General features: G+C 47.2%; 1 protein-coding gene across 9 annotated transcripts; it reads right to left on the bottom strand.

Annotated features, from left to right (window-relative positions):
* Positions 1 to 425: 425 nt before the first annotated feature.
* PACSIN3 (protein kinase C and casein kinase substrate in neurons 3) lies at positions 426 to 25135 on the bottom strand. 9 transcript variants are annotated; one of them, XM_054827712.1, is made up of 13 exons: positions 24878 to 25049; positions 16764 to 16865; positions 12783 to 12866; positions 11172 to 11272; positions 10594 to 10750; positions 9622 to 9857; positions 9054 to 9209; positions 8324 to 8499; positions 7406 to 7526; positions 6805 to 6941; positions 6070 to 6135; positions 5391 to 5551; positions 426 to 3772 (listed from the first exon to the last, which is right to left on the bottom strand). In XM_054827712.1, exons 4-13 carry the CDS (start codon positions 11223 to 11225, stop codon positions 3657 to 3659), a joined length of 1380 nt encoding a protein of 459 aa, XP_054683687.1. In that variant the 5' UTR covers positions 11226 to 11272; positions 12783 to 12866; positions 16764 to 16865; positions 24878 to 25049; the 3' UTR covers positions 426 to 3656. The 9 variants fall into 9 exon arrangements, with proteins under 9 accessions (XP_054683687.1, XP_054683689.1, XP_054683693.1 ...); XM_054827714.1 differs by lacking the exon at positions 24878 to 25049 and adding an exon at positions 24555 to 24604; XM_054827718.1 differs by lacking the exon at positions 16764 to 16865 and having other exon boundaries at positions 5464 to 5551; positions 24878 to 25050.
* Between the last annotated feature and the right edge of the window lie 2557 nt (positions 25136 to 27692).

The raw sequence follows: 27692 nt of genomic DNA, 5'->3' as shown, positions 1-27692 counted from the left end.
CGGTGCAGGATTGCCACATACTTGCACCTGCCTCAGTGCTTTGTGCCAAGCAAATCAGCCATGACGACACAAGGGATGGGGAAGTGGGATGGAAAGTAAACTGAAGTGCCAGCGGCCCCAAGCTCCACGCAGCGCTGTGGGAGTGCCACAACCCTCAGCTTCCATCACAGAGCACAGCTGTCCTGTGGGCTCTGCGACCCAGATTTTGCCTACAGGGCAGAAACATCATTAATGGGTTGAGCAAGCTCGGCTTCTGCTTTGGGGAAATGGGTGTGATCTGTCATAGAGAATCTTTAACTTCCTTGTCCTCGAAAAATCGTGATCAACAGGAAATCCAAGCTTTGTGTGATATGTTAGAAATTCTTTTCCAGGAAGATGTCAGAACCAAGTTAATTATCTGCCAACCACAGATGCACAAGCTTTCCACAAGAAATGGCTTTATTAAAAAAATAAAACATGACTAGATAATGTTTTCACTGTGTTGTCCATTAGGTGCAGAGATGCATCTGTATGTTTTTATGGAAGCCATGGGGGAAGAATAGGCTTTGCTGGCCTTCTGGAATTTAGGCACGTTAAAGCAATTAGTTCATGCGTGCAACTCTTTGTTCACACACAAAACTTTTGGCATGGCATGGATGACAAGTTTCAACTACAGCCTTTGTGGTTAACAAAACCTCATTTGCTTCTATGGAAAAACTAAGTCTCCAGGCAGAGCTATTAGTTTAATATAAGATCATTAGATGTGTTTGGTTGGTTTTTTTTTTTTCCCTCCAGCTGGTTCATTACTACACAGGCTGTCTTTTACTATTCCATTTGGTTTTGGGTAGCCAGGTCTAAGTGCCATGCCAAAATTTATGAGGTACAGTCCAGGCAAGCAATTCTTCATTCTCGACATGTTGTCTGCTGTCCCTTACTTCAGCTCTTGGCAGCAATCTCTGGTGCAAACATTCCTCTAGGGGACTTGTTCACATAAGCTGCAGTATGTCACTATTTCTGGAAACCTTCAAGCAGCCCATTATGATCAGGTGGTCGTGTTTTCCTAGGACAAACAAGTCTGTTCAGACTTTGTCCTGTGGAATTTCAGGTTGTTTGTACTGTAACCAGAGGTCCTGTCCACTGGACATTTCTGTCCTCGTAGCAGTCTGGCCACACCTAACTCCATCCCTAATTATAGCCTGACTAGAACTTAGGAAAGAAATTGAAGTCAAGCCTCCATGTTATCCTTCGCAACCCTCTTCTAGAATTTTTTAACCTTAGCATTAGTGTTTCAAAATATCCAGGCTAGCAAGGTAAATTTCAGTATTCATTATAGCACATCTCAGGTCATTTTATCCCTGACTGCGTTTGTCTGTATTACCTCACAAGCCTAGCAGGCATGCTCTCTTCACATTCACGTGGGTGAGGACAAAGCAGCAACAAATCATTCAGTTGTGGGTCAGCAAGTGGAACACTTGCAATTACTGTACAACACTGACGGTACTTTACCTGGGACATAGTACTGAAATCAGAGACAAGATCTTTAATTAAATCCAAGTGCTTATACACCAAACATCTCTAATTACATGGCAGAAGCTTAGAGGTTTCTTCAAATATTGAACCTAGAATAATAGGTAAATTCATAGACAAATTCAGGCACTTTTGGTGTCCGTTGCTCACATCTTTAATTGCTTTTTGGGAATACTTTCTCTGTTCTTGAGAAATGACATTATTGATTCAGAACAAACTGCTTTAGACTTGTTCTTTTGGTTTGCACCCCTTTCCCCCATTCAGAAAGTACAGTGCTAGGGATACTTTGACCAAGACCTTTCAACAGCTGATACATTTCTGTGGTCTTACAAAAGCACTAAATAGCATTAGTCTCAGATCTCTTTGTCCATGGCAGACTACATTTCAAGGCATCCAATGTGCTGTAAAAGGTTAATTTCTGCTCTGTCTGGCAGGCAGGCAACAAGATGTTTGTGATACTTTAATCTCTCCAAGTTAACAGTGTTTGAATCTGTGTATCCCCACATCCTTTTCAGTCTACACTTGTTAAACATCCATTTTGGTTCAATAGCTGCTGTTAACATTCTGCAGTCATTTAATCCCAAATGCTCACCTATGACTTTAAACTTCCGTATCTGAGTCACCCCTTTTCCAAACAGCCCTGAAGCAGTTTGCCCTGGTGTGGTTGGTGGAGGCTTGACTGAGTTTTGTGTCTGACTTAACCAAGTTCCTCACATGTGCTAACCCAGAATAAGAATTTCACTACAGGAGGCTACTACAAACACACAGTGCCTCTCAACAAGAGTTTTAAGCAGATGTATTAAGTAAACAGTTTTTAAACTACTGTTTGTTTTTCCAAACACAGTAGCTTTTCCCTTTTTTTGTTCCCTCAAGCTCTTATGCTTATCCTATACAGAATCTGTCCATCAGTCCTCATGTTTGAATATGCAGAGCACTAGGATCAGGACCCCACTTTGTCTCAGCAGCCTCAGAGGCTTTCAAGGGCAGAAAGACAAGCCAGATAAAGAGGTTTGATAGGTCCTCCCTGGTGAATGGCACTTAACAACTGGGCATAAATAGACCTGCAGCAATTCAGGACCAGAAGGAGAGTTATCCCTCTACAGCTAATGATGTCCCAGCCAGGAGGTAACTTCCACACACTGCTACCCTTCATCACAGTGTAGTGGTCTTTGGCAAAGCAGGGAGTAGGCTTCTAGCATGCAAGAGGCAAGAATATGTAGAAGGAAAAAAGAGGGTCTCTGCTGTGCACTGAGTGTTCATGAAGGACAGAGGTATATAGCCAAAACAATCTAGAAGCATTAGAAACCCCAACAGATACTGGTACATTTAGGGGTGCTAAGCAGAACAGCTCTGGAATGTGGCTGCCTCTTTGTTAATACCGGACTTCAGTGTGTGTCATGGCCCATTCTAGCTCTGGGAACATTGAGTCAACTCCAACCTGCTGCCACAGTTCTGTTCACAACTTGTCAGCCTGAACAGCCACATCATGCAAGATAGAAGCCTCTTTCTCCTGTCCCCAAGCTATACTATCATTAACTCCTGGCATTACCCCCCCCCCCAAAAAAAAAATCTGACTGCAGTGGGAGGGGACATCCAGATTGTTGAAGCTACCTTACCAGGGGAGCCAACAAGCCTGCAGGTGAAGGATACTGAAGACTTCTGAAAGAGATGGGAGAATAAATAGATTTCCACCAGTCAGCTTGATTGAGCCAAAAAGGGGAAGCAATACTAGAAGTTCCCTATTGCCCTGTATATCCAAAGTTCCTTGAACAGGAAGCCTGGGGGCAGGGCAGACCCCACCACCCTATGGATGCATATGCATTGAAGCCAAGGAAGGCTGCTTTCTCTATTTTGAGGAGTTGCATGTGTTGCTTATCTCCCTTCACTGAGTGAAAGTCAAGAGGATCTATTCCCTTCTGCACTCCTGCAGTGCTCACAGTCAGAAAAGTCTTTACTCATCCTTGTTTATTTATTAGAAAATCCTTACAGGTCTAGGCATTTAAAATGAAGCATTAGTTACATGGAATACGTGCCCTCAAAGTCCAGAAGTTGCTGGATATACTGCAAAAGTGGATTGGGGCCAGCAGTAACCCAGTGACCTCTGCAGGAGATGCTGATATGGCTGCAAGACACTAGCAGGGCAGTAGCAATCATGATCCAACCTTCTCAACATAGTTAGCAGGATAGAGTCCAACTTGGCCTGTGAGAAGTCGGCCCTTGCACCAGCCCTGCTCATCTTCCTCGCTAATCTTCATTAGTTCTTCACCTGAAAGCAAAAGCAGTCATTAGGAAGCAGCCTTGGGAATGGTAGCATGGCATTTTTCCCTGCCTCAGAAGAGTTGATAAAAAGCAAGACCTATTGGTCTGAATCACCACAGTTTTCTCCCCTTATCACACTCTGTATCATACTGCACAGTTTAATCAAAGCCAGAGTTACTGACCTCTTTGGTATGCATGCTCAGTGCCATCCCCTGGGCCAAGGAACTCCGAGACAAACCTTCACTTCTGCCGTTCAACATCAGTAGTATTTTTGTGCCCTGTATTTCTGCCTGCTTTCCTCCCCCCCCCACCCCCCCAAGGAATGTGCTTACAAGCCAGAGAGATCAGAAGGATCTCAGAGATTTCTTTCTTAGTTGCTCCTCTGTAGCAGGTGGGAAGGAAATGCAAGAGGCTGCTAAGCTCTGGCTGTTAGGACCCAAAATGACTATTCCATGATGGAGTGTCTGGTTTGGCCAACAAGGCATGGAATCAACTCATTTCTCAGACTATGACCAGGAAAGGCTTTTAACCTTCCCACATCTACTTTGGGAAAGGGCAGAAAGGTCCCCTTCTCCACCAGTAGAAGGTCATATTTCTGCCAGAGAGGGAGGTCTGACTGCATCAATAAGCACATCCCACACTGGTAGAGGCTCAGAAAGTCATCTGCTGTTAAGCTTAAGCCCTACTGGTGCATGCTGGCCAGAGCAGATTCAAAAAGGGGATAACTAAAGCTAACCAGTCATGCTACCTCTGCTGGGTGGGAAGAGAGAGCAGAATCGAGTTCTAGAGCACCCGTATTGTAAGATACTTTAAATATTTTAAAGCAACAAATTAGTATTAGGAAGTGTACTAGTACGGTAACACTGCAGCATAGATATTGGCCTAAAGCACAAGTCCCTGCTACCAAAGGACTTCAGTGCCTTTTTAAAAGGGGTGTATTTTGGAGAGGTGTAGCAGAGAGACACCATGTAAGGCTCAAAACAAGCAAGATTAGAGACACTCTCAAGATCCAGATGTCCTCTTGGAGTTAGAGAAGATGGCACATGCAAACTAAATTTAACTGAAGGAAGAAAAAGGGAAGGGTCTATTTGCTCCAGCATTGTCTCTCACTCAATCCTCTGCTGAGAGCCAGGGTCTCCACTCTCAGGACACCCATTTTGAGCAACAGTTTGCCAGCTGAACCCTGCCTTCAGTAGTACATGGCAGTCAACTGAGCCTTCTCCCAAAACATCTGTCTTCTGGTTACTTCAAAGGACAATCCAGACCACCTATATGACTTTTATATCAGTGGCACAAGGGAGAAGCATTTAATAAAGTCTCAAGATACAATGCAGAATAAATGCCTTAAGAGGAAGCAGGAAAGATACCACTTGGTGTCTGCTCTCCCTACACTGTGACCAAGGCCTAGGCAGTCTCTTTTTATGTGGCCTCACTGTCTCTTAGTCTAGAACAGGTTGGACTGCCCAGTGTATCGTCTACCTCAGAGGAACTGGCAATGGATCAGCCCAGGGAAGAAGAATAAGTATCAGTTTTCAAGGGGACATCCAGTTCTTAAAGTGTTTCAATCATTCAGTCAGCCCAAGTGAGGACAGCAAAAGGTTAGTAAGAGATTAGTGCTTTTGTACCTGCTTTAAAGCTCAGCTCATCAGCCTCCTGTCCTGTGTAATCATACAGTGCTCGTACCCGTACACCTGGTACCTTTATGTCCTCCTCGTGCCCATTGGCATCCAGGCACTTCTTGGGAGTGTCCTCATCTGACCACTCCGAAATGTCTTCCTTCCCTCCGCTTTGTATGTGGAAGGAGAGAGGGGACAAGATGGTTATTAGCAGGCTCATCTCTCACCCAGTTCCTCCTGAATCACGCACCACCCTGACTCCCCCCCGAGACTGCTATGCTATAGAACAAGGTGCAAGAGGCCCAACAGCCAAGTGAGGGTGAACAGAGACAAGAGATACCAGGAGACACTAGATTTGGTTGAAAGCATCCCAGCATCAGAGCCCTGAGGGCCAGGAGGGTAACTAATTCTCAAATTACTTTCCGCACATGCATACTGTTCATGACCTCATCCTACTCTAGCAGACCCTCTCATACAAGGAAAGCCAGTCCTAACTGGAGAGCCCAGCTGTGTCCAGAGTTATTTTAGCCAAGAATAAAGACAGACAGGAAAAGCCACGTCTCCCATTCCAAAGAGACAGGTCTGGAATGCCGTTTTCCAAGTCAGGAACAAGAGCGGAGGGGAAGTGCAGCAGAGGACAGGCACCTAGAACCCAAAAACCCCTGAAGAGGCTACATTCCATACTAACTTCACATGGGCGGGTGCCCTCAGGCTGTCATAGAAGAGGCTGTTCTGCTCCTCTTGATAGGAAAACCTGTAGATTGGCAAATAGGCTCCCTGAATCCGATAGACCATGAAATACAGTAGTGGTCTGGAGATATCTGTATATCCCCATTCTTTTCTGCCCAGTTCACTTAGGCCACAGGTCACCTTAAAGCAGGATGGCTACTGGAACTGTAGGACACGAGTCTTTTCAGTCTCTCCCTATTCTCCAGCTTGCTTCCTGGCAAGGGAAGCAGCTACACCCAGACTTGTCAGGTAGTACTTAGCACCGTGCCAGGGAAAAAAAATAATTAAATCTGATGCCTGCATTTAGGAAACAGTACAGCTAACTGGCAAAGCTGCCAGTTCCAAACTCTCCTTGCCCTGTCTAGGAGGAAGAAGAATTGTGGAAATGCATACCAGAATCTCACACAGCACTAGTCTCACCAGGCCAGACCTCATTGTTAGAAGGATCTTTACAAGGAAGGCACTTTGTGAGGCAGTATGTACTAGACAAAAAACAAACAAACCAACCCAAAAAAACCCTACGCTGCCCTAAACTGGCTTTTCTACCCTGTCTTTTCCAGAGTGGCATGGGCAAGGCTGCAGGCAAGAGACAGGAAGTTCAGGAAGAGATCACTCCTATCAATCCAACTCATTTGTGACCCTAGGCAGGACTGTGCTTTTCCTAACCTGATGTATCCCAGTCTTCCGCCCTTACCTTCGCCTTGTCTGCAGAGGGGTCTGTGAGACAACACCATCCCGTGCAGGCAAAATGCTAGTCAGCGTGACATCATCAGCCATCTTGCCACTCTTCTCCTTCTTGGTGATTGGCCGCTGTGTTTCGAGGGACCATTCCTGTTCAGGGAAAAACAGTAACACCATCAAGCTACTCAGATACAAAAGCTCTATGCACCTTTTCTGACCAATACAGAAGGACAGAACATCAAGTCATACTTCAGTTGTGGTCAGCCACATGGCCTTGCTGGCATAGCAGGCTCACTCCTGTTGAATTCCAAGGTGCAACAAGAGGGGCTGTGGGAAAATTATAACAGGAACTTGTCCCAAGGCCCTGAGCACCAACTCCTGTTCTTTGACCTTGCAGCTGGAAGGCTGGAGTATTTGCTTTTTGGCAGGGTTGCACGTGTCCCTTTGGGCACCAGAGAGCTTGCAACACAACAAACATTTCAGGAGAGCCTAACATCCTGAGCCTGCCAAGCAAAGACGTGGTCTTTCCAACACAAGACTAGCAATCCACCAGTTTCAGTAGAGCAGCTACGTGTTTGGAAATAGTTATAATACACTCGAGAATGCTACGTCACCTCAAACTGAGGCCAATTCATTGCCATGCCTGGTCCATGAGTGTTGCGCCACCATTTCAGGTCCTCCTGGTTGTCCGCAGCCATGATGACTTGGTAGAGATCTCGATACAACGCATGAAAGCTATGACCAGGAACAGACAGAACCATCAATAACCAAGTCCCTCAGCAGTTCCCCAAAAGCCACTAGGAAGGAAGAGCGTAACCTCACACACAATTACATAGTGTCCAAAGTCCCACAGGATTAAGGATGCTCAAGCAGTACCTGTTCAGCCTTAGGAAAATAGAGCCGCCCTTACAAGGGAGTCAGCCTGGCAAACGGGACAGGCTTGTTTGGTGTGGCAGTGGCTAGCATCTGCCAGCTCTCAGCACAGCTCATCAAATGAGCATTAAAAGAGCCTGGCACATTCTTGCACACAGACAGGGAGGTGGCTCAGATTCGTTGCCTCCACCTTAAAAGTATAGGAGCACAGAAGATTTTTTGCTGCACCCATTTCCCTGGTATAACCCCTACTTAAGGGCAACTTGTGGGCTTATGATTATCATCTCACTAAAGGTCTCTCATACTCAGGGCAGAATAGGTGTAATACCTATAGATACTAGAAGGCAACAGAGCCAACATTCCTCAGACCAGGATTACCTGTAGCAACATGGAGGCATTTAATAGAATGGAAACACACCCACAGGACAGTACTGGACAGTAATGCAAGAGGAAGGAATCCTCTCTGGGGAGCCTGGCACTGTCCAAGATCAGAGACACCAGCACTGGTCAGTCTAGAGGGACCAAATGCCAGTTCTCAGACACACTTGGAAGGGGAAGGAGTGAGACCTGGCAGATGCTGGACACCAGAACTGCCACCTGTCACCAGAGCCCAGGGCACCCCGGGCTGGCAGACTTCCTTCCTGTGTCAGGACTGGTACCTTTCACTGGTGGAGAGGTTGAGATGCTGGTGCAGATTCAGGAACATCTCCTTAAAGAAGCACAATCGCTTGCGCTCTGCTTCCTGACAGCCCTCAAACACTTGTTCCATGTCCTCCATGTAGCGAGGATTGTAGCGGTTCAGCTCTTCCAGCATCTTCTCATATTGATCCTTGCACTGTATCAACCCAGAAGGACAGCAATAGTGAAATGTCAAACCAGTAGCACTCCCCCTGCTCTGGCTAGGGATTGACAAGTTTTTCTTCCCCTGCACTGCTGAACAAATACATCACAGAAAGAAGAAATCCCACAGCTGGTATACCAGCCCATTGCTCTCCTAATACTCTTGCAGGTTCCTTTTTCTTCCTTGCCATCCGTTTCCATAGAGGACTTTCCACACTTTCTCTCTTGCAGGCAGGCAAACCAGCCATTTTTGGTAGCCATGTCTTCAGCTCTGCAGCTTCCACCCCCCACACCAAATCCCCCTCCCCCCACCCCCCTTTTTTTTTTTAAATTTATGTATAAATTAGATCTTACCCAACACCAAAGATGTAGAGACCTTAGTCTTTGTTGCTGAAGTCTCAGTCTAACTTGCTAAAAACCTCAGATAATGGGATCGGACACCTCCTTACAGGCTTCAGCAGGAGCCATTTCACTGAGTGACATTACAACCAGTGCTTTTTTCTTGAGAGGAGTATCCTTGTGACCCACGTCCATACAACACACACTCACCTTCTCAGCCTCCTGTGTGCACTTCTCTACACGCTCCTGCAACTTGCGTAGCTGTTCCTGTGAGACAGATGAGTCTGCCTTGGCATGGTTCTCCCTTGTATGGGCTGTTTTCTCATCCTTCCGGGCTGCATGATAATTTTTCTTGGAAATCTCCACCTGTAGGAGGAGGATGCAGAGAAAGCCATGATCCTGGCCACATTGATCCTCCGTTACTCAGAGGGCACGTTAACATTTTTGTTACAGTCAGCAGCGATTGTTTCGGGACAACCTAAGAGGAATGCCAATTTGGCATTTAGTAAACTCTGCTCCAAACGGAAGAGGTATCTCCAAAGGATCTCTTTTACAGTGCTCACCTGCTGCGCAAGAATACAGAGCCTGTTACCAACATCTTCCCACAGGGGAAGGAAGCTTCAAACCCACCAAGAACAAGAGACCATCAAGACATCCCTCCCTCTCTAGCATTCTCTGCTACTCTGGCTAAACCCAGTTTGCTTGCCCAGTGGCTCTCACAATCAGGCGGCCAGTTCAGCTGCCCTTATCCCTCCTTCCCCATTCACACTTTGCTCACATCTTTCATCTTTTTCACCCAGGGTTTCTGGGCCTTGCGGAACCCATCCTCTGCCTCCTTTGTCTCCTTGAAGCCTCCAATCATCTGCTTGTGGTAGGCCTCTTTCTGCCAGGCCTTGATCTTATCCGAGTCTTCGCCAGCCAGGTGGTTCCGGACAGCTAAGTGAATTTCACTCAGTTTGTCTGCAGCTGTCAGGAAGGCATGCCAGGCCTTCTCCAGAGTACCATACTGTGGACCTGCAGGAACAAGCACCAGAGGGGGTCTTACACCTCCTGCCCACAGAAGGGAACAGAGAGTCTTTTCCTCCTACAGGCATCTATCAGTATGGAGTCACTTCCATAACTCTTCCCCTTCACACAAGTCAGCATTGACTGGTCTGCACACAGTCCCAACAAGGCACTGTCTAGACTGGCTGTTACAGCTGGCCAAGACAGGCATTTCTTTTAGGCAGCATTAGCTGTCCCAGATGGTGCCTGCTAGGAGGTTTCTGTAGAAAATTCTCTTCACAGATCTGACCTGAGCTTCAGGACAGATAGCAACACTAGTTGCTTAGAGGCTAAGCTTCTGTTTCACAGACCAGCAGGTCCTTTGGGGCATTTGTCCCACTGTTTCCCATTACTTTGCAAGACGCTATCAGTTTGAGCCCACTGCCGCTAAATCACAGCACAAGTAGTTATTCGCTGACTGGAGGAGAAGGAGGAGAGACAGCCAAGCCATCCTTCAGAGGGGAGAGCTGCAGCTTGATTTAAGACTTGGACTGCCCAAGTACTGGCCAAACTAAACAAATAGATTTTTTTTTTTTTGTAACCAAACAGCTGACAATGAATCTTGGAGAACACCTCTCCAAGAGAATCAGAGGACTGGCTACAAAAAGCCTGTCCCCCAAGGAGACGGTGTCACCTCAGTAAGAAATAGCACTCAAAGACAGTGCAATGATTGCATCCTGTTCCCAGTCCAACCTGCCAATTTTACCTTTCTCCACATTGGTCCTCCACTTACGGGACCACTCTGTTAGCTGCTGGGCATAGTTCTTCTCTATCTTAGCTCGCTCCTGGAAGCAGGAGATTAAGTCATTGCAGAGCCGGTACCCATCATCCACACGCTTCACTGTCCGCCTGTAGTTTCCAGCCTGAAATTTCATACAACATCATAATTTATACTGTGTTGACTTTCATGTTCCTTCTGAACAGACAGCAGCAGGTCAATCATTGCATGGAGAGGGAGCACAGGCCCTTCTGAAGCCAGCAGCTGGGCTCAGACACTCCTCTGGCACCCTTGCAGGCAGGCACAGCAGTGGAGGGAAGAAGCTGAGATGCTTTGCTTGCCTCTCTCACAGCTCAGAGCAGTGTCAACTGAACAAGGAACTCTCATTCCACAGCATCTGTTGAGGAAGGGGTCACCTCCTCCCTGCAGTAACACACACCATGTTACTGAACCTCCCCATAGTTCCTCCCTTCCACTCCCCAAGAGCAACATTCAACCTCCTAATTCCACAGGTGGGAGGTAAGAAGACATTCTACCTCCCTCACACTCTGATTATCCTTCCTTACCTCCCAGAAACTGCCCCCAGGAGCCTCCCCGCCAGCATCATCTTCTGATGACATCACCCCCGTTTTCTTGCAGCAGAGAATTTTTGCAGATTTCAATTAAGCTGAGAAGAGAGAAAAGAGATTTCTAACATAGCACCAGCTGAGCCTTTGCAGAGAGCACAGGTCTCTAACTCTTGGAGCTGGAGGAGGCCAACTTACTGCCCTGCAGGCAAGTACTGGCATTGCTGCACCTCCAGCAGTAGATGGCTAGATTCAGCAGAGATGCCCAGGACTGAGCCTGCCTCCTCCCTCCCTGCAGACAGATGGCCTCCTTGGCAGGCCAGCAACACATTTGGAAAGGATGTTGTAGAAGACAATTTTGCCAAACCTCAGTTGTACAGATATCGGAGATGCTAGTGGATCCAACACCCTTCAGCAGCACCAGACATCTCTGCAGAGATTACTTTCTTAACCAAAGCCCTCAAGAGGGTTGCAAAAGCTATAGAAACTAAGGTAGCTAAAGCTATTTGAAATCTGCCTTGAAAGAATTTAAATAAGTCTCCTGTCAACGGAGATGATTCCAGCTTCCCAGTATGAGTCAGGATTACGGGATTACAAGAAATGACTGGAGAAAACAAGGCTAAGCAGTCAGCAGGCAGGCATGTCTTGAATGGGGAGGAACCCTATAAGCTGCCCACCAGCTGAGCTGGGCTTGAGCAGAACCACAGAAACACACTGGGGCATACCCAGCCAAACAGCACTGCAGCATAGATGCCAGTTACCCAGCAGCACTGCTTCCCTAGAAACATCCCTGAGCTGGTGTTTTCATTACACTCAACTCTCGCACTGCCTGGGTTCAAAATCTAGGCTCGAAGGTAAAAGGGGCGTCTCATCCTCTGTTGTCTCAGAACTTTTGCCCATTCCCCTGTGCTAGTACCTGCTGCCCGTTTGTTCCTGACATTATGCGACACTATGAATTCCTTGGGGAGAGGTTCAGGGTTGCTCTCGTGCAAGGAACGAGAGAGGGAGAAACAGAAAAAGGCCCAAGCCCAGCCACTCGCACGCAAACCCGCTCCATTCTAGGCAAGCCTGGGTTAATGCAGCATAGATGTCCTTTGCTGCCACTTCTCTTCTTGCACATTCCTAGTTATAAAAAGCTTCCCTCACACCCCAGAGAGGTATCTGCTCATTCTGCCAGCCCACAGAGCACACAGCAGACATGAAGAATATCAGGTCAAGAGTCTGTATCTCCCACCTCCTGCAAATCCTTCTCGGTGGCATGAGCCACACTGTGAAGCACCCCAACACAGGCTACAGGGATTTCCTACATTTCTTCTGGAAACAGTTTGGCTCTGTTTCCCAGTCTCTTTCCATCGAAAGCATCAGAAGTACGTTAATGCTGTTCCTCTTGGTTTCTCCAGAAGGCTGAAAGTGCTGAATTCCAGTCATTGAAGCAAGTTGTTAAATGGGACGTGACACTGAGGTGCACAAACCTTGAAACCTGAAGAATACCTCCACCCATGCCACCAGCTGTCCCTGTCCTCCCTCCTCACCATTTGTCAGCAGGCTGCAAAGCTATCTTACATGCCTCCAGGGCATGCAACTCTACTCTTGTCCCCAGTAACTACATACCTGAAAGCTGAAAGTGAGATGACACAGGGGAGCAGCGGGCAGCTGGCAAGTATGTCCCGAGCTCTTCAAACTCCGTGAAAAAGACTAGAGGAGACAGAGATGGACACAGTTAGACACTGCTGCTCCTTTGCAGGGATGCTGCCTGTTCCGATGCATTGCAATCCCAGGGGTGTCCCCCTTCTGCCAGCTACTAGGAGGGGCACCCTCTGATATAGCAGCTGCAGCCACTGTGCCTCCTGAGATGCCACGTTCCAGCACGTAGGAGAGATGCCAAATCCTTGTGTCACAAGATCTAGCCCCACAGAGAGTTAAAATAGAAACATTGGGGCGGCATGACAGCACTGTGCGGGAAAGGTAGCATCACAACAGCTGAGCAAAGGGAACAGCTCGGGCCAGAAAGCCCTAAAATAAGCACGCTGCCCAGGCACCGTATGTGGGGCCTGGTCCCCCTCACTGAACAGCATCCACTTTAGCAAACTCCACCACCTCCATGCACTGCTGCCCGCACTTTTACACATAGCTAGCTTGGGAGAAAAAGGGAAGGACACACACATGCACTTTCTCCACTGCCTTTTCACTAAAAATGAAGGGGATTTGTATACAAGACAAACCCAAAACTCACAAGAATGCACATTCTGGCCTAGAGTCCTTTTAGTAGCACAGCACCTAGCACTGCCCTACTAGGACATTGCTCTCTACCAGCAGAATTTTTTTGTCCCTTGGTTCTGTAAGCTGTCCCCATCACTTTCTCACAAATACTTTATTTTGCCATTACGGTATAGGTAACTGTCATCAACTTTCCACAGAGGAAAGGGAAATAAAAGGCCTGGAGAGGCTAAGGGAAGCAAGAGCAGAAAGAGGCATTTTTGTTTACTTCACATTGACTTCCCTGAAAGTTTACTTCAGGGCAAAAGTCTATTTATTTAAAAAACAGACAAGCAAAAAACCTTCTGCTCAGTCACCAATATCCACTTGGCTGAGGCTGGAAGGTTAGGGCAACTGAGAGTTAATATAGCTGAGAGAATCTGCAAAACCTGGGAGGAAGTGGGATTTTTAGCCAGACAGTAAGACAATTTTGGAGGAGGAGTGAAAGAAAGTAGGAAAAGAGAAGGAAGGAAAGAAAAGTGGACTGGGTTATTTCAAACAGACTAGTGATTTTTGGTGAGGAAGGGGTCGGGGGGGGAGAGTTGGGACACTTTTGCATGATCCAGGTCACTGGATAAAAGGTTATAGCTCATCATAAACCTTCTAAGACTTCCCAGTGGTCCCCAGTAAAACCAGACTACACACTCCTGAAACTGCTAAGATTAAGAAAAACTTCATGAACAGCTATGTAAAAGTATACTTAAAACTGCCTCAAACCCTTTCTTTCTTTCTCCTGATGAAAGCATAGATCAATTAGATATGACATATGAAGGTTGTATCACTTTTTCCACACCACACCCCCATCCCCACTTTATCAGGAAGCAATGAATCACAAACATGCCTTCCACCTCTGGTTTCCAGTTCAGGCTGACTACACAGTGCTAGAATTTGGGGGTAAATGTGGAAAGCTGTTGTGTCTCAGAGTGTGCTTGTTCGTTTGAGGGACAGTCAAGCAAAAAATCCAAGAAAAACCCAAACCCTGAATCCATTCTTTCTGCAGTTTCCACATCAGAATTTGAGCCATACCTACATATTTTCTCAGGAGTTAGAAACCCAAATAATTGGACTTACTATCACCAAGATCAACAGGCTCTGAAACATAATAGTAGCTGTGTTGGATGAGACTAAGGCTTCTCGTAGCCTCATAGCCTCTGTAGACAGCAGCCAAAAGCAGATACCTTCCCTTGCCTTGAGAACAGAGCAAGCATACATGATGCCTCCCTGCATGCTCTCCAAGCCTCTAACCATTTGTTGACAGGAACTTCCTGAGCTGGACGTGGCGCCTATGAATTTTGTATCCAGTCAATGGATTTCTCTTCCATTAATTTATCCAATCGGCTTTTGAACCCACATGAGCTTTCAGCATCCACAATATCACGTGGCAAAGTATCCCACAGCTTAAGGCTATACTGTAGTCATTGGCACAGTAGCTAGGTGGGAGAATACAATAAAGTAGTGTAATATTTCAAATGGGCTAATCTCCATGACCTGAGTAGCAACCAGTTGAATACATATTTCCATACCAGTTGTATAGACTTTATAGAAATCCAGAAAAATCTAGCCTGGTAGAAGCAAAAAGGTCAAAGAATAAGGAGGACCCTTTTCTGCCAGGCTTTTTCTGGACTTTACATAGTCCATGAGCCCATGTCAGTCAGCAGATCAAATTGGATCTGTATGCAGACATAAGGAAGGTGCTTAGTACTGCACACAGGGGCTGAAGAACAGCTGCTGCTGTCACCCTGAGCCTTAGAAGAGCAAATAGATTGCCACCCCACCCACTCATGCCTAGTTATTCCCGAAACACCACATGTGTTGTGAGCCACCAAGAGCCTGAGACCAGGGAAAACCTGAGTTTGCCAGGAAAAGCAAATATATGAGTTATACATGCCAAAGCCTGGAGGCTGGTTTACAGCAAAGTAGAGATGACAGGGCTACCTTGTGGACAACCTGATACAGCAAGAGCCACCACATGATTCAGGAGGGCTGGCAGAGCCTGTACAGTATAAGCAATATAACTGGAGTTATATTGGGTCACCTAGAGATATTATGTGGGTCAACACCACATACAAGACTCTTTCTGATGCCACTGCCACCTCTGCTAAGAGGAGGCTATCTAGTAAATCATATTTGCAGGGCAAAGGAATATTTATCCCTACCTTCTCACCTTCCTCTTTTAGCTATCACAGTTAAGATCCACTTGAGACCTCACTGCAGCTCCTGCAAGACAAGCTGTCTGAAGGAGGAGAGAGAGTGACTACACCTCTATTTGCTTCACACCTCCACAAGATTATGGGCAAAGGCATCACAGACACCACTACAACAAGCAACATCAGATAGACAAACTGAACCATGCAAAGGAGATTTCTGCAGAGCTACAACCCTTTCAGCTAGTAGTGTTACTCCTTTCCCCCAAATACCTGCTCTCACTTATGACCAACATACGACCACACCTGCTATCAACTCCCTATTAAGTTATCAAAAAATGTCTCTTGGTCTTTAGCTGCAAAAAGGTAGAATGGCTCATGACTGCCTCACTAGAACTGAGCTCCACTCAAGGAAATACCAGAGGGCTTGTCATGGCAGAGCTGTTTCCACCTTTAACCATGTTGTTAATCTCACCCCTGCTCCAGTCAGTCACACATCTCAGACCACAGATCCCTGCCCTCAGCCCAAAACCTTCCCTTTCAAAAACACATGTGAAATCTGGCAACACGCTACAAGGTGTCTTTTTGTTTCATGTTTGCACAACACAAGTACAACAGGGTCCTGATCTGCAAATAAAACTTCCAGGCTCAATAGTAATAATCACGCTTCTCCACTTCAGAAACCTTTCCCTAAGGCAGGTAAACCACAGAGATCCTCTTCCCTCTACACCACACTCCAATACTTCCAGCCCCCAAATGCCCAAGGCATCACTTCTGTGCATTGCTCGACTGCCTCCTGAGACTCCTTGTGAGCAATTGTTTTCCTAAGTTTGCCAAGAACAAGGCTCTGAAGTCTACAAATGCTCAAAGGGCTGGTTGCATGCATCCCTGCGGGAATTCACCCACAGAAACAGAACCTGTACACTGTGCCAGACAAGGCCTTCTGCCCAACTCCTCTCCCCTTTCCCAAGTGCAACAGCGAGTGCTGGATGTAGACACATGCAGGAACAAGTTGCGTTATATTTATCTAGTAACTGGGGCTTTGGTGGAGGCACATTTTTATTATGGACCAATTTCTATATAGGTGCTAAAGCCAAGCTAAGCAAGAGTTTTAATCAGGAATGGGCTGCTACTAACCGACAAGACAACAACTAACACCACGAGGCAGCAATGTGAGATTTCTGTGACCAACCTGTCTGATTCCCAGTCACTTTTCCTGTACAGCAGGCAGTGGTGAAGGTATTGTTTTCACTCCAGGGCACTTCTGGTGTAGTTTGCAGATAAACATTTCAATCTGCACAATCCAAATACACAAAAGGATGTCAGCCCCCTCCCCTTACAGAACAACAGATGTGAAAACTCTTTATTTTTTTCTGTTAGCTTCTCAGAATGGAACGAGAGAGCTGGAGCCAGGAGGTTCCACATGACTTCAGCAGTGTAACAAACTGGATTGCTACTGGTACAGCAGTGCTAGGAAGATCCCTGATGGAGAGAATGGAACAGGGTATGGGACAGGGTGTCCTTTCCAGGCTCACTCATCTCTGGAGGTACACATCCTCTGGAGCTCTGAACCAGACTAATGATGCCCAGTAACATGCTCTCCACTGCCATTACATAGGAGGATTGCTATTTACAGGTGTACTCACCTTTCTGAGGAGGGGCCAGCTCTTCTCTACAGCTAGAGAGGATGCCAAGTAACATGAAGATCCTCCAAAACTTCCCTTAGAGATATTTATCTTATTGCTGTGGTCACACCCTTGGTAGTCACCTGACTGGGAAAGGGACTAAGAGCCACTGTTTCCCAGCCACTCCCTACAGACTGAAGCCTGCCAGGGCTGCCTAATGCAGTTTCGAGCAAGATTTCAGCTGGTATCTCCAGCCCGAGAGAGGTCAGAGAGACATCAGGCAGAACAGTAACTACACACAAAGGTCACTTCAGCTACATGCAAGCCTGTAACAGAAGCCTGTCTCCCACACAATGATTCTCTAGAGATCATGTGGCTGTGCACTAACAAAAATCTCCACGATTATACCAAAGCACTAAAATACAGACAAGATCCTGTTCCACTTAAGGGGCTGACCTCCTGAGTCTACGTGCTGCTTTATTACTCTCCTATTTCAGACCACAGCTTCTTTATATTGGTCTTCTCCACATTCAGACCAAGCTACCATACTGAAGATGGACATCCCTCTATGCATTACCCCAAGTTTTCAAAATGTTAATTCAGAATTAAATACTTTCCCCATTTATTGGCTATTCCCTGTCAGGTTCCCAGAGGCCAAGGCTACGGGTCAGGCTTCTACCAACACACTGCTGCTGATCTAAGGGTTAAGATTCCTGACTGACGTAGCTTTACCAGGCTGAAATTGTTTCACCGAGAAAAGGAAGAAAAGTCTGCTTTCTTTTCCAATGTGATGTAGGAGATCTTTAGTATTACAAGAACAGATCTATCCTGGTTAACACACCAATATGAGACAATGTTAATGAAGGAATGTATTGGGCTATCAAGGTCTGTGTTATGTTTTCCCCAGTTGTTCTTCCTATGAAAAGTTTGATTATAATCTCAATATCCACATAGTTAAAGGAGGAAGGAAATCAGCGCTGGACCATAGGGTACCGTACTCCAGCAGGGCAACAGGCCATGTTTATTTGGTATGTTCAATCTTGATGTGTATGCTTTGTCTATGTATTTAGCAGGCATCTACAAATATGAGAAGAGGATAGCTTAATAAATAGACACACATCCAAGCTACCAGGAACAGCACTACACAAGCCTACTTTCTTAGCCCTGTGAATAGCATAGCTCCTGTTCCACACACTAGTCAGCATGCCCACTTCCCAGTTCTCACACTCCCTGGCTTACCCCTCTCTCAGGGCAAAGTTTTAACACATGCAAATGTTGAGAACCTGTAATCTCTACTGTCCCACTCCCTGAGCCTCTTCACTTGCTTGCTTGCTTCCTTGCTGGGTACTTCCTACCCTGCTGCATCAGTCTCTGCAAATAAACACCAAGCTTGCCAGCAAATACATGCAATCAGCACTTCCCTTTTAATCAGAAGGAATCCCAAACAACTGGAAGCTATTTCTTCCTAAATCATTGATAAACAGGTGTTTAAAGCTTCAGCCAAAGCCACTATACCCCTCCTCAGCAATCCCAATCTGCACTGAATGTGGACAGTTTTACCAGGATTTAATCTACATTTCACCTGGTCACTTCTTTCCTGCACTCAGTGACTGGCAAGACAAGATCAGTAGTCCATCCTGTAACACAGTTGCCTATAACTTAGTAAAGGTAACTCATCACAATAGCAGGCTGAGCCAGTCCACCCACTTCCAACCAGGCTTCGAGTAAAGAAGTTTATTTTGTTCAGATCTTTACGTGAACAGCAGTGAACAAAACAGAACAAAATGCTCCAGCCTCATCCAACCTTAGGCAAAGAAGAGAGAAATAATGGGGGGTGATGATGGGGGGCTGTTTCTGGGGCAGGGGGGAGTGCAAACTCCTGTAAGTCCCTGTCAATGGAATATTCTCCTCCTGTGATTGAGTCACCTTGCAACCCCCAGAGCACAGATCAAGTTTACTTGAATGCATTAAGAAGTCTTAAGGAAGCAGGCTGCAATCAATGCAATCAGACAACCTTTAGGGGAGCCACAAGCCAGTTAGCTTCATTCTGATACTGAGCTTCTGGTAGTTTCTTGCTTCACTAGACTGCACAATAGTCAGATGTCTCCAATCAGCCTTCTCTGCCCCTTCCTCCTATTTGGAAATCATAGCATGTTTGTTTTGTGTTGGGGTTTTTTTTGTTTGGTTGGTTTGCTTTTGTTAACCCAGCTGCAGTTCTGCAACTTCTGGCTTCACTTTACCAATAGTTGTCTTTTCCATTAGCTGTCTTCTGAGGAAGGGGGAATGGGAGATAGGATTGGCAAGTATTTTGTTGTTCAGATCAAGTGTGTGGCAATCATATGGCCAATTAATTCAAAGTACTGCATTTCTTTATCTCTCGTTTCATCAAACAGGTTTCTAGTTTTACTTGGTAAAACTGATTTACTAAAACTGTTTATTATGTGAATACTTTCCTTCCAGATGTTCATATAATGCAGACAAGAACCTGAAAGATCATCATCAAGGTGTTTCTAAAGTTCATCCAGTTCCCTACACAGCTCTGAGTCCCAAAAAGGCTGTAGAAGGGAGTACAATCAACTTTTCAAAGCAAGAGCTGAATAAGGTAAGATTGAGTGTTAGGACATCTCTTATGGTAAAGGAGAAGAATGAGGTAAAGCATCACACCCATTGCTTCTGTTCCACATTGTGGTCAGTTCCTCTATCTTGATGGCAAGACTCTTTGTTCACCTTTTGTCACCAGAGCTAGGTTTACTCAAATGCTTCCTTGCAGGAAAATCTAAACAACAAAGAACAACTGAAACTAGAAGGCAGACCATACTGCATAACTAGAAGTTACCATACGAACTGGCAGGACTATAGACCAGCTTTTAACAGAGAGTCATTTCACACAGTCTTTTATGGGACCAGGCATATAAAAAGAAAAGCATTGTTTGCTCTGTGGACTGGAGAGAATATTCAGTAACTTAGATTCCCTTTGTAGCATCTGCTGATTCAAGAGTTTGGCAGATTCAATCACTTTGTAGGTATTCCATTCCTAAAGATACTCATATGCCTTTCTGAGCTCCTTCCCAGAGATACACACAGATAAAAAGATTGAAGTAGGGCAGCCATTAGGAACTGGCCTGCACCATGGATATTCATACTTCGCACATTCTTCTTGAAGTTCATTATCCTGTATGCCACGGAGCAACTTTTATCTATTTTCATACTACCTGCACAGAATCAGTTCTGTGGTATCAGTAGTGCCTCTTCAAATAAATTTCTGGATCCCAAGCTAAAGAACAGGATTATTTATATAAATCACTTCATATCACAGATGTTATCAACAAGACTCCAGGAGAACATGAGCAAATGGGACAGTCAGCCCAAAGGACACACATTACAGAATAGATTTTTAACTGTTCAGCATCACTGGAATGTCATTTGCTTTCCCAGCCCATTGCCCAAAGCAATGATCTCAGTTTCTGATCCTCAGGACTCAACCTGACATGTGAGGAAAGAACACTGGGAGGCTTTTTAAAAACAGGAAGCACCAGCAGAGCAATCCAGTGGGTTTTATTTCCCCCCTAATGGCTTCCTGAAGCAGCTCCTATCCCACACCTCAACCCCCATTTTTTGCTTGCATTGGGGCAGAAACCTGCTGGACTCAACAGCAGACTTTTACACAGGTTTCCACAGGTCAGCAGTCCTAGGACAAGGAGGAGCTGGCTGAAAACACCAAGAAGCAAAAATAAATACCTAGAATCATTCAGAAAGGGAAATATGCTGCATCTTCTCCCAATCCTCCATGAAAGCTTTTTGCCCTTGTCAGAGACAGGCAGCAAGCCTACTCTACACAGTAGTGCTGCAGCTGATGGCTCAGCACGCGCAGGAACTGGAGAGGTTTGGCTCAGCAACAGGGATACTGAGGGAGAGGAGAAAGTTACTGCCAACAGATAATCACCTTAGGTGACTGAAAAGACTGACCATGTCCCCAACAGCCCAGGAGACAAGTACCATATCTTCCTGCAAACAGAAGACACACAGCTTGGGCAACCTCATAGCATGGACAGGACTGAGGAGGCTGAAGACTTGCTAACACTGTTAGTTGTGGGTTGCCTGCAGCAATTCTAATTCTTCTAGCCTGGAAAAACTTACTGATGGGTTGCGATAAACAGTCTGCTACGATAGAGAAGCATAAAATCCTACACAAGCCTAATGCCTCTGGATCTAGGCCCTTGGTACCATGGAGATCTCTCACGTGCCTCTTCAACAAACTACAACGCCCAGTGACAACCACCAGATTTAACACACAAATTCTGACTATCACAAGTCTGAAAGGCTCTTTCCCATCGTGCTATTCACAGTGAGGAGAAACCACTGAAGGCTGAAATGTGATTAGGATGCCAGTCACGCATATTGCCTTATAGCAGTGCCCAGCTTCAGCCCACATTTTGGCTTGAAGGAACATGAAACTATTGTACCAGTCACTGAAATAAAGCTGGATGATTACAGCAGAGGATGCACCAGGCTCTGCATTGACATTACACTTTGTGCTGCTGGAAAAACTTGTGCCCAGACAGTCAGAGTACATGTGGATGTTAAATTACAGTGGTCACCATGCCACAAGGCAGAGACAAAAAGCTGCCTCAAACACCTCCTTAACTGCTCAAAGGATGCAAAATTCTTTTGTTATTCTTCAAAGAGCAAAATCCCAAATTTTTCATGAAAACTTCCAGATACAGTAGTCACTGTTTTCTGTCCCACCCACTAAGGCCGCAGACTAAGATATTAACGCTTTTTTTTTTTTTTAATCTATCTGACACAGTTCCCTGTCATACAGTACCCTCTACACCCATCATGCTGAGTAACTAGCGATAAAATAGCTTGCCTGATCACAAAGTCTGTTTTAAAAAGATAAGAGTCCCTCAAAGGGCTTAAACAGCTCTCCTATTGTTTAGGCATTTCCCCATGAACTCTCAAGAGCAACCCAAATTCACAGATCACTGATCAGCTGATGGCAAAAATAGAGGCAGTTTATTAATGCCCTCTGATCAAGAGCATAGCTTTTTCCACTCACGCTACAGGCAGATGCTTTTAGCTTTTGAGGTCCCCAGTTCAATCCCTGGATGCCAGCCATGACACAGACCAAATAGTTCAAACAACTGAATAATCTTCAGCCCACAACATGGCCAGAATAAAGAATATATAGTATTTGCCATGCTCAGTGATATCACATGAGGTCCTAACAAAAGCTCACGATGCCCCTGGTGTAGTGACTAATGTGTTCTCACAGTTTTGCATGTCCTAAGAAAAGCAGTCACATTACAAATATACCTGACTGTACTGTCGAGTTAAAAAAGATAGATATCTATCATGCCTATATTTTTTTTCTTTTTTTGGAAACTCATGATCATCCAGGGAAAGCCCAGAAGATTCAGGCTAGCTCTTGTATAATCCACAATTACCTAAAATAACTAAAAGCACCAGTCATTGTCCTGTGAGGAAATTAATTTTGGTCCGTAAGATTTTCTGGCTTTTATGACTTTGTTACACACACAGTCTGCCAAGGACCTGCGGCATTTTGGCACAGTCCAGTCACCCACAATTCTTATTCACTCACTGACATTTGATAATGGAGTTCCAGGTGGGCAGTTGTTCTCAGGCCTATACATAGCTGACACACTGAAGCTACTGCTTTTTACAGCCTGAGAAGAAGACAGTCTTCACTTGAACAAGTGCAGGCAAGCCAGAAGCTCAAACTCATAGGTCAGAAAAAGAAAAAAAAAAAGCCAATAAAGCAATACAATACAGCAGGCACAGAATAGGGAAGGCAGCAAGCAGCTGATCCAGCTTACACATTCATCCTGTTCCAAGCTGCAACTCAAAGGACAATCTGGCAAATATTTTAGGGAACTTCTAGTGAAATACCATAAATTACACAAAGCACTGTCAAAGTGGAACAGACTCCCTCTCACACAGAGCACGTTGTGCGCTTCACAGAAAGGTGAATCCTTGCCCAAAAGAATGTGCCTAGTTATGCAAAGCAAGGGGAGAAGTTCCACTTTGACTCCACCCAGAGACCAGCTCACACCTGGAGCGAGGAGTATCTGGACCCTGTCATTTTAGCCCACACACTGCAGTTGTGCATATTGCTCCCATTACACACCAAGAATGACTTGAGTCGTCATAAGGCTTAGTGACTTCTTGGTGACATTTGAATTCCAGGGTGGAGTGGAAGGCTCTGCTAGGGTTCTGTACTGCAGTCAATTACCATCATATCAGGAATTCCTTTGTGCAAATTAGACCAGTGGTTGATTTGAAGGGCAGAGAGGCTCATCTCCTATTTCAGGAGGTAGGGAATACCAGTTGGGTAAAGAGGGTTAAAGAGTGAAGGAAAAGGCCAGAGTACTTCCTGGGGCCAGGAGCAAGTGTACAGAGGTGGTCAGCTAACCTCCCCCTCACCACCAACCTCTGAGCCTTCTGCAAGCCTGAAGAACTGAAGCAAGCAAAGAACACATAGTTGGCACAGAAAGCGGTGAAACGGGTTAACGTGTTTGGGCCACGCTAGCTTCACTTATCGATAGCTTTGCGGAGGTCGCAGATCCCTCCTCCTGCGTGCAGCGACAAATCATAGACTGTCTTCTCAAGTGCTGTATGTTCAGGCCCACTAATACCCTCCATGTTTATCAGCTTTTTCCTGCCCTGAGCCAGAGAGGACACGGTAACCCCAGCAGCCTCCCAGGGACCAGGCAACACCACCACAGGCAGCACCCCTTGACCGCCCCACGCCTCGCTCTCCCCTCCCTGACACCAAGGCTGCTGTCGGCAGAAAGAAGGGAGGAAGAGAACGAGCAAGGCCAGGACTGTCCCATTTGCCGTACTCCTCACTCCGGCCGTCAGGAGCCCGGCTCATAGACCAACAACATGGACCCCCTTGAGATAAGGGGGTGCAGCTCCCCGAGCCTGAGCCCCAGCGAGGCCCCTTCCCCCAGGGGGTCCTGGGAATCCGCTTTACCCCCCTCCGCCACAGCGCTGCCAGCGCCCGCGGCTCCGGTTTCAGAGTGGGAAGCGGCTCAACACGGATCCGGCACAAAGGGGCCCCTGTCCCCGCCACGGCGCGGAGGCGCTGCCTCCGGAGGAAGGGGGAGCCTCCGCAGCCCCCAGCGACGGGGCGGCAGCGGCAGGCCGGCTCCCGGGAAGCCGGCAGAGGGGCACCCGGTGAAGGTCAGCCTGGCGGCCGGGCTGCAAGGAACGCGGAGGGACCGGAGCTCTCCTGGGAGCTTCCCCTAGCCCCCCGGGAATAACCTGCCGGGTTTCGCGGACCCGCCGCCGCCGCCCCTCCCGGCCCCATAGCGCCGGCGCTCCCCCGCGCCTACCGGGGGTCTCTGCTCCGCGTCACGCCGAACCGCGCCGAGCCGCCTCCCGATCCCCTTCTGCCCACCGGCAGCGCCCGGCCGGGCACCGCCTCCCCCACCCACCCCCTTTCCATGAGGAAACTTTTCCCTCGCAGCTGCCAGCTCCTCCTGAGCCGCGCTGCCCGCCGCGGAGAGGCGGCGGCGGGACCGGGCTGGGTTGTGCTGCCGGGAGCCCCGGCACCCCACGGGGAACAGGTCCGAAAGGCATTCCGGCAGCAGAGGGGGGCGCCCGGCCCGGGGGAGCCGAGCTCTGAGCCCCGGCAGAGGCAACCCCCGCCGCTTACCTCGCAGGCGGCGCGGCTCAGCACGGCGGGGCGCTCAGCGAGCAGCGGCCACCTGGGCTGGGAGCAGACCAGGCCCTCCCCCTATTTCAGCCGCGGGACACAGGGGCTCCTGCCCCGCCTCCAGCAGCTCCCTGCGGGGCGGGCCCGCCCCGGGCGGTCGGGGTACTCCGGTGGCGGCGGGGCAGCTCCGGCGAGACTCCCGCCTCCCCGCCCCCCTCCGCCGGGCTCTTGATCCAATTAACGGGCGGTCGCCGCCGCTGCCGAGCGGGCTCTGCCTAGGCAAGTGGGGCCGCGGGGGGGGATCGCCGGCTCCCGCCGCGGTTTCCCCTCCACGGGGAGGGTCTGGGGTCGGCCCTGAGGCGCGGGGCGCCGCTTCTAAACAGCGGGGAGGGGGCTGGAGGCTGCTCTCTCCCTGGAAGAGGCCTGCCCGGCCGGGTCGCCCCCCGTCATGACGGGCGCCGGGACTGAATTAGGGAGGCCGCCCTGTGAGGAGCTGCCCGCCTGCCCACCCGCCCGGGCGATGCTTGGCTCAACCCACGGAGTTAGGCTCTTCTCTGTGTTGCCCACTGGATTTCGGGCTTTAGTTAGTTTTTAATTAGTTTGTGTGCTGTACTGGCCAGGTGACCCGCAGAGCCCGGAGCCAGCCTGGCGTACTGGAACAGGAGGCCCACCCAAGCAGAGAGCTGTGCCCTCGCTTTTGAGCGTGGCATGGGTCGCTCTCCCTGGGGTTAGAGAGCAACTTCACCTCGGCTCAGCTTGGCATCCTTCTTTCAGCCCAATCCTGCTCACTCTGTTCCATCGCTCTCCCTTTCCTCTGAAAACCTGTATCTGAATAATCCAGACCTCATCTTTCAGCCCTCAGAGCCTCTTGGTTGAAACCAGCTTTTTCTAAATGGCAGGGAGTTTGCCTGCCAGAGTTTCCATTTCTAACGCCAGGCCCTGGGTGCGATTCCCCGTGACGCTTGTACGAGGAGCGCTGGGAGGCCTCACTGGCCCATCTCCTCTCAGCTGCTTCCAAGTGACTTGGGACACAACTCCAAGGACCAGCTGTGGGTTTGCAGTGATGTTTATTCAGTCAGTGGAGAAAGGAAAGACTGAGAGCCTTGCAGGAGGAAGAGAAGCAAAAGCATGCCATAAATCTGTGCTCCTGCTTCTCTGGAGCAGTACTGGGATGTTTTCTTTCTCTTTACAACTGCCCCAGGCTTCATAGGAGCTAGAAAAATAACTGTAATGATGCCCTTCAGACACAATGAATTGCTGTGTTTGAAAGCAGATGTTAGAAATGATTCCACTTAACTTGTTTTGGGGCCAATCCTCTGTTCACTTTTACCTGTGTGGGGTCCCTAGAAGAAGGTGGGCACCCGTGACAGGTCACTGAGTGTGTGTTACCATAAGCATCCTTTCAAAAAGTGATGCAAGATGCTTATCTTGTCCTCAAAGTTAATCATAGTTGAGAGTATAAGCATCAATTTTGTATTTTACTAAAACAAAACCCAATTCTTTGGCTACTCTAATTCAATTAAATTCTGACATTTTAATGCCATTATCAAATTTATGTACATTAATGAAGTACAGAAAAGGCAAACATCTGACATACATTAATATTCTAGATCCAGCATTTGCCTTGTGTTATGTTTTCATGCTGATTTTGATGCTGATACCCCATGCACTGAGCATCTAAGATAGATGCTTTCCATTTGGGATCCATGGGGTACCTGTGTAAACAAGGTCATTACAATAGTGATATTTTTGTTCATTTTCTTGGTGCAGGGCCGCTTAGTAATGGTCATGGGATAGAAGGAGGTCAGCATGACATTTAGTCTTTCTCTTTTATCTTTAGGATTATACATTTTTTCCTACTTTTTAGTGGAATATAGGCTTGTTTTCATATGCAGGCCAAACTCTAGTTGCTGTAATGGTACTCTTTACATCAGTAGTCAGACTAAAGTAGCAAAAAATATTCATGCTTTGGAAAAAGATCCTGGCAACAAGGAGGCAGAATACCTAATGGTATTACAAATACTGTGAAGTTGATGGTCTTAGTCACAATATAATTTTACCAGACCTGGTGACAAGACAGCTTTATTCTGCGGTAGAGAATCACGTCCCATAACTAAAGGCAGAGCCTCAACATAATTGTACGTCAGACAAAGGGCATCATAAAAATAAGCCCGATATCCTGCCTACGCATAATTATACTCCTCTGACTTTGCTGCATATTGTAGTTTGAAGAGTGTGAGACTGTATATACATATAAGAATATTTTTTCAAATTACTATTCCTGGCTTGCTCAGCGTACCGTACAGACACTGAGCTGTGGCACCCCGGGCCAGTGGCATTTCTTCTGTGTGTGATTTGTGTACTGTCTGCTATTCTTGTCCATACTGGATAATAATTACAAAAATATCTGATGATTCTCTAGAGAGAAAGCAAACTTGGTGTTAGTAATTGATAAAAATTACTGTATTTAGTGTACTGTATTTAGCACTGTATTTAGCATTGGTGCGGCCTCACCTTGAGTACTGCGTGCAGTTCTGGGCCTCACAATTTAAGAAGGATGTGAAGGTCCTCAAAATGCATCCAGAGGAGGGCAACAAAGCTGGTGAAAGGGCTGAAGGCATGTCCTGTGACGAGCAGCTGAGGACTTCGGTCTTGTCTAGTTTGGAGAAGAGAAGGCTGAGGGGCGACCTCATTGCTCCCTACAGCTTCCTGAGGAGGGGAAGTGGGGAGCGAGGTGCTGATCTCTTCTCCCTGGTACCCAGTGATAGGATGCATGAGAATGGCTCAAAGCTGTGCCGGGGGAGGTTCAGACTGG

Source organism: Grus americana, chromosome 5, assembly GCF_028858705.1.
Source record: "Grus americana isolate bGruAme1 chromosome 5, bGruAme1.mat, whole genome shotgun sequence".
Lineage (NCBI taxonomy): Eukaryota > Metazoa > Chordata > Aves > Gruiformes > Gruidae > Grus > Grus americana.
Note: the sequence above shows the minus strand (reverse complement) of the source record. Positions and strands in the feature narration are given on the sequence as shown.

Bases quoted from the DNA above. Each gene is read 5' to 3' on its own strand.
- PACSIN3 (XM_054827712.1), bottom strand. From the start codon at position 11,225: ATGTCATCAGAAGATGATGCTGGCGGGGAGGCTCCTGGGGGCAGTTTC. The intron at 9,210-9,621 runs GTGAGCAAAGTG...CTCCTCCTACAG, and splicing joins GGGTGAAAAAGATGAAAGAT to GTGGAGATTTCCAAGAAAAA. The intron at 6,136-6,804 runs GTAAGGGCGGAA...GCCAATCTACAG, and splicing joins CCTCTGCAGACAAGGCGAAG to GTTTTCCTATCAAGAGGAGC.